The sequence below is a fragment of the Trichechus manatus genome, unplaced genomic scaffold (genome assembly GCF_000243295.1).
Source record: "Trichechus manatus latirostris isolate Lorelei unplaced genomic scaffold, TriManLat1.0 scaffold00180, whole genome shotgun sequence".
NCBI classification, from domain to species: Eukaryota; Metazoa; Chordata; class Mammalia; order Sirenia; family Trichechidae; genus Trichechus; species Trichechus manatus.
The window spans coordinates 3,452,449-3,459,842 of NW_004444116.1; the positions used below are offsets into that span (position 1 = coordinate 3,452,449).

At 34.6% G+C, this 7,394-nt stretch overlaps 1 protein-coding gene across 1 annotated transcript; it reads left to right on the top strand.

Annotated features, from left to right (window-relative positions):
* The first annotated feature begins 758 nt into the window (after nucleotides 1-758).
* On the top strand, nucleotides 759-1,790 carry LOC101346090 (olfactory receptor 2W1). The gene has a single exon (XM_004387088.2). It carries the CDS (start codon nucleotides 759-761, stop codon nucleotides 1,719-1,721), a length of 963 nt encoding a protein of 320 aa, XP_004387145.1. The 3' UTR covers nucleotides 1,722-1,790.
* Nucleotides 1,791-7,394: the final 5,604 nt, after the last annotated feature.

Consider the following 7,394-nt stretch of genomic DNA (forward strand, 5'->3'; position numbering starts at 1 on the left):
TTAAATCTTGTAACAATATAAAGGGATAAGACTGGATGTAAGAGTAGAAGATTGTTACCAGAATCTAGAAGAGAGATGACAGTGGTTTGCATTAGTGGGTGGATATTTTAAAAAGTCAGAAGATAGTTAACAGGTATTTTTGCCTTCAAATTTACCAGTTTAGTGATAAGTTAGGTACTGAGGATGAGGGAAATGAAGGTGACAAGGAAAAATACCAGATCTCTTATATAAAAAGCTGGGAGATCAAAGGTGCTATTTACTAACGTATGGAAAAACAGGAACACTCTTACTTCATTCTGACATTAGCCATAGATAGATTTACAGGTTAATTCTCTGGCCAAGTGAAAGAATATGTTCATTATATCAAGTAATTTGACTTAATAGAGAATCATAGGGCCACATAATTTTGGAACCACATCTATTCCAAACTCTGAAATTTACTTGTATGTGAACTCCCCAAGGTCACCTAGATAAAAAATGTATTTATGAGCTCATCACCATAAAAGAACCTGCAAGAAATACCAGATTACCTGATGGGAATATTTTCTATCCATTTATTCTTTCAATTGTTAACATAAATTCTCTCCCTTTGTTTAGTTTTGTATTTCATTAGATTACCTAGATAGTCTGTGTTGACAAATCGTTTTTTCTTCTCCTTCTCCTCCTCCCTCTCTTTCTTTTCCTCCTCCTTTTTTTTCTCTTTCTGACTCCTCCTCCTTCTTTTTCTTCTCAATTTAGGATTTAGGCATTGAAGGACAATGGACCAAAATAATTATAGTTCTCTACATGATTTTATTCTGCTTGGCTTCTCTGATCATCCCAAACTGGAGATGGTCCTGTCAGGAGTTGTCGCTATCTTCTATTTAATTACATTGGTGGGCAACACAGCCATCATTCTTGCATCTCTCCTGGATTCCCACCTACACACACCAATGTATTTTTTCCTTAGGAATTTATCTTTCCTAGATCTGTGTTTCACCACCAGCATTGTACCTCAGATGCTAGTTAACCTGTGGGGATCTGATAAGACCATCAGCTTTGTAGGTTGTGTCATTCAACTTTATGTTTATATGTGGTTGGGCTCCATTGAGTGCCTTCTCCTGGCTGTTATGTCCTACGATCGTTTTACAGCTATTTGTAAACCTTTACATTATTTAGTAATCATGAACCCACATTTATGTCTCAAGATGATTATCATGGTATGGGGTATTAGTTTGACCAATTCTGTGGTATTATGTACACTCACACTGAATTTGCCTAAATGTGGAAACAACCTTCTGGATCATTTCTTGTGTGAGTTGCCAGCTGTGGTCAAGATAGCTTGTGTAGACACGACAGCAGTTGAAATGTCTGTTTTTGGTTTAGGCATTATGATTGTCCTTATACCTCTCCTCCTTATTCTTATATCCTATGGTTACATTGCCCGAGCTGTGCTGAGAATGAAGTCAAAAGCAGGCCAGCGAAAAGCAATTAATACCTGTGGATCTCATCTCACTGTGGTGTCCATCTTCTATGGAACTATCATCTACATGTACCTGCAGCCAGGTGACAGTGCCTCCAAAGACCAGGGCAAGTTCTTCACCCTCTTTTATACTGTCATCACTCCAAGTCTCAACCCCCTCATCTACACCTTGAGGAATAAGGACATGAAGGATGCACTGAAGAAGCTCATAAGAGTTGACTATGAATCTACAAAAATAAAGAGGAACTGGAAATCATAGGAAAATGTTATCGGAAATAAGGCAGTGAACTATGTCTTTTAATTGGCTTAATTTTTGCTGAGACAAGTAATCCCCAGATCATTAGAGATCAGTTAACATAATATTCTTTCATGCCACTCTTTTCTGGTTGCAAACAACATTATAACCATTCTACTTAGCTCTTTTATACCTCTACTTATTGGAATGTCTACAGGCAAAATGAATCAGTAGGAATTTTTATTTTTGCTTGAAATTTAGTACAAAGGGTAGGTAGATATAAGCTTGAATACACTGAATTTATTCTCAAGCCCTATGGAAACTGTTTTGGTTGTCATGTTTTGTATTTTCACTGCTAATGCTTGGATCTGCAATAATAATTGGACCTTACTGAAAGGTTTCATACATGGTATGATTTGTACATTAAATAATAATATACAAATATTGATTTTGTACATTAAATGTTTTGTAAGATCTTCCAAATGCTTATGTGTATTTGGTACAGAGCAATGCAATCTGTAAGACAGTGATTGCCATAAGCACCACCTGAAACAATTTACTCTTTGTTCAGTGGAGCTTGATATAAATATCTTGAGTAAAGATTCTTTAATATTTATTAGGATTACTTCTTTAACATGATACATCAGAGAAAGAAGGCACAAATTAAAGTGATTTAAAGTTTGCAACACAATCTTATTCATTTCTTCTTCATTTGTGAAACACTTATTCCATGACTGTCTGAAATTGAATGAAAAGGGAATATGAACTATTTGAGATCAGCAAGCTTTTCACATTGATCTGTGCAGTAATGACATTTATGTGGATTTTGAGAAATGTAGTAATTCTTGAATGTAGTGGAATTTCGTACAGTGGGTAAATCTTTTTATTTCCAATTATCATGATATAGTATTTAACTTTTTTAAGGAAAATGTGATGACTTTGATATTAAACTTTAATTCTTCTATGTTATATCTTTCTTTAAAAGATCTCACTTTAAATCATTGTAACCAATCTAGATAGATTTAGAAGGATACATTGCTGGAATCTAAAAGTAACATAATATTTTCTCCTATATCACTTCAGAATTCTTGAAACGTAAACAAGAGGAGTCACTGGATAATTTCACTCGATAATTATTTACCTTCCCAATCAGAACAACACAGTAATGATGCACATAAAATATATTTAACAAGATGTAGGATTTCCTCAATGTCCTTATCTTCCATATAATACATCTTTTAGAGTTGTTTTCAGAAACAATTCATCAGCTCACCAAAAAGAGTCCACAGAGGTAATGTAAGTTCTGCATGTGTATAGCCTAGCCATCCCACCCAATACTTTGAATTTGGAAAGTTTGTTCTTACTTTTAGTACAATATATAGCTAATAATGTTAGGAGAAATAGTAAATCATTTACTAACTTCAATAACCTACTGTACGTCAAAAATATAACAGTGGACTCTTAGGAGAGCACTACATTTTATACCAATAATTATTTGTTTTCCTGTATATGCTTAGTTTTATTTAAGTCTCTTCTGCATTTGGGCTGCAAATAAAACAAATACTTCACATACTTAATATCGCTTTTATTTTTCTGAAATAAGTGTATAGACCTACACCACTGCGTTGAATTACAATAAATCATTTAAATATACTGACCTTCTATAAACTTATCTGTACTATTGGGTGCTGTGAAGATTATCAAGGTTGGCCTGACCTCACACTTGGGGAATAACATGTACTTTGAAAAAGTAAGTAATAATATAATAGGAAGTAATAGTATTAAAAATTAAATATGTCTTTCTGTTTAATTAGAAGTTGGTCTTCTGTCAAGGTCTCACACCAACATTCATGAGAATTTACCACAGACTCTCTAGCTCATTTAAGGTAAACGGTCTACCCTCAGAGACAATGTTTGTGAAGGTTCATAAAGTGATTAAAGGGAAAGGAAAGTGTGAAACAAGTGTAACACGAGGTAGGACTCAGACGACCAGAATTTGAATTCAAAATTTACCTTGCGAAAAAAAATCACTTAATATTTCTCATCCTTTATTTTGTTGCCACTAAGTCGGTTCCAGCTTATAGCATTCTTATAGGACAGAGTAGAACTGCCCCATAGAGTTTCCAGGGAGTGGCTGGTGAATTTGAACTACCAACCTTTTGGTTAGCACCCAAGCTCTTAACCACTGCACCACCAGGGCTCTCTTAAATTTAAAGTGGATGGATGTTAAGTGGTCTTATATAATATATACTTGATTTGAGACTCCAAAGAGATTAGTGATTTAATGAGAGTAGTGTATCAGTGGAACCCTGGTGGTGCCGTGGTAAAGAGCTATGGCTGCTAACCAAAATGTTGGCAGTTCAAATCCACCAGCTGCTCCTTGGAAACCCTATGGGTTAGTTCTACTCTGTTCTATAGGGTCGCTATGAGTCAGGATTTTTAGTATGTCAGTAGAAAGCATGTATTTATTGACTGCATGTAAGTATATAAAACATGATATTATGTAACAGTATGCAGAACAGGGTATGGAAATGCCTGTAGAGAAGGCTTAGTGAACTCATAAGAAAATGACACATTGGTGATGTCCCTTCTTTCCTGTCATTTCTTTTACTAATTTACTAAGTTAGGTTCACTGTCATTATCTCTTCTTTATCATGGGCTAAAAGCAGAATGGTAAAAGATACCTCTTGTGTATGGAGGGTACCTGGGGCGGACTCTCCAACACAGAACAGTGCTGGAGTATCAGGCTTATACTTGAATCCAAGAGAGGTCCTGAGGTCAGCATATAACGAATCTGATGAATTAAGTCAACTTTATGCTTTCTGCTCCTAGTGTTATAAACAAAAATGGAGGACTGTACATACAAACAAAGGCACAGACCTTTTATATGTTTGTTTAAACATTACATAATATAATTAGAAGGCATCACCAAACTACCTAAAGCTAAGTGCTAAATTACTTAGCACTAATTACATGTGCAAAGACTCTTCAGGAAAGTGGGGGATCACTTTGATCTGGAGAAAATGAAAATGTATTCATAAAGTCGATGGAATGTGAATCAAACATTAAAGATTCTCTAAGATCTGAATTTGGCAGACAAAATCCATGTAAAAAAAGAGGCATGTGGTATAGCTATAGAGGTTAAAAGCAAACATGGATATAGAGTACAAGTAAAATCGCCTCAGGAAATAAAAGTGAATTGATAATTGTAGACCAGATTTAATAATCCTTAAATGAGTATATATGGAATGTGTACTGTGTGGGAGACTGTGAAAAACCACCTCATGTGTTTGAATCTTACATGGTCAACATTTGGGAACTACTGCTTTGCTTTAGTAAAGAAAAACCATCAAGAGAGCAATAATTTACTTAATCCTCCTTCCACTAGTATTACTCACTGGGTAATAACTGAAAACTAGCCCAAAAAAGAAAACCAGTTACATAATTTACCTTTCAGTATCACTGAATCCAAACATCCATTTGAACCCCACTTAGATAAACTTGGCTTTATGTAAATAAACAAACTGGTGAACTGAAGTCATTATTCAAGTGTATCTACCTGTTTAGTTTTTACAAAATAAAATATGTGCTTAATATATACACATCTTAGAAACAACACATCATAATGATCAAACTTCAGAATACTTAGGCATATTAAACGTCAATTAAACTACTTTAAGTGCCAAACTTTGTATATGTCAGACATTATAACAAACTGGAAATATAAAGCTAAATAAAAAGCATTCCTTCTAAAATGTTTTAGTAGGGGAGTTATATATACATTTTTCAATTTTATTCCAGATATATGTCATAGGTTAGACAGTGTTTAAACTTTCCTAATAAATGGTTACTTTTATAATGCAAAAGAAAAAGTCAAAGTGGCAATAATGTATCAGGTGTCCAATATAGGGTAATTGCAGATGCCCTAAGAAAGAATTTTTTCCCCACAGAGTGGCTTGTGGCTTACAAGACCTTCTCAGTTCCCAACTACAGATTCCTCAGTGGTTCATCTAGAGAATTATTAGTCATTAAAACAATTGAGAAAGAAAGATACATGCATATATTCTCAAATGATCGAGCAATCATATTCTGGAAGATCAGAGGCCACTCTTACTGTTATCTCATCTGACACCTAACAACCAATACAGACCTTGGGAAAAGTTGGCTGAATTTGTAGAAAGATGCTGTCTTCTTATGCTGATAATCAGAGTTTATAAATAAGGAAAAATAATCTAAAATCCTGGAGCCCCAATATGTATAGCTATATAATGCCAAATAAACAGTTTAAGTTTACCTGTTAAATAAATGTAAGATGAGTTAGGTTAGGCTCCACAATGTTTTTCATTGAACTTAATAAGACACTATGGAAGAGCTGTAGTTGATGTTCCAAAATCTACTTATTGGAAATGCTCTTACAGCTTTTCTTCATGAATTAAAATATTTGCAATCTGATTCATTTTCCAACAAGGCAAAATTTCCACAGGTTTCACATTTAGTATTAGTTGTTTCAATTACTTGACTATTTTCAATTCACCTTAACTAACAAGTTTGCTGTGTCATCTAGAGCAAGTTACTTCTGTCTCTGAGCCTTTGTTTCCTCATCTAAAATTTTTGACACAATAGCTATTGCATAGATGTGAAGATTAAATGAGAAAAAAAAAGATATAAAATGCATAGGGAAGCCCTTCATGCACAGAGGTTATTTTTCTTCACTTGCATTCATGCACATACACACTGTGAAAAAAACTAATTTTTCTACTCTGAAAATGGGAGACTTGAATGTGTATAAAGTTTGTGTCTTTATTGTAGAAAATTTTATTTGACTTCTAAAATAGACTGATTAGATTGCAGTAGGTTAGCATAGCCACAGCCTAGCTAAGCTTATAAATCAGTTAGTTAAATTATTTATTTCCCAGCATAAATATTTATGATTTCCTCTACTAAGGTTCCTATCACTTTTTCTCTTTTGGAGAACTTGCCATAATATGTCCTGCATCCATCTCTAGAAGCCAAGTACCAGATATTCCCTGTTGCCACACCATGGAAGTCTATACCTAGGACTTGTTGACATTATTTAGCTGTTGGACTAAGAATATATGATAGAGATAAAGGAGACAAAATCAATTGTAATGATTATATGCTCTTAAACATAGATAAAAATGTCAAAAATGGAGGAATAAATGAGAGTATATGAAAAGCAAATAAGCTTGGTGATTTACTTACAGGTATTGATTGGGAGGACCAAGCATATTACTTTATTTTTTATTTATTTTATTGTGCTTTAAGTGAAAGTTTACAGTTCAAGTTAGTTTCTCATACAAAAATTTATACACACATTGTTATGTGACCCTAGTTGCTCTCCCTATAACGTGACAGCACACTCCTCTTTTCCATGCCAGATTTCCTGTGTCCACTCAACCAACTCCTGTCCCTTTTTGCCTTCTCATCTCACCTCCGGACAGGAGCAGCCCATTTAGTCTCATGTATCTACTTGAGCTAAGAAGCACACTCTTCACGAGTATTATTTTATGTCTTATAGTCCAGTCTAACATATGTCTGAGGAGTTGGCTTTGGGAATGGTTTCAGTTCTGGGCTAACAGAGAGTTCAGGGGCCATATCTTCTGGGGTCCCTCCAGTCTCAGTCAAACCATTAAGTCTGGTCTTTTTTTACTAGAATTTGAGTTCTGCACTCCACTT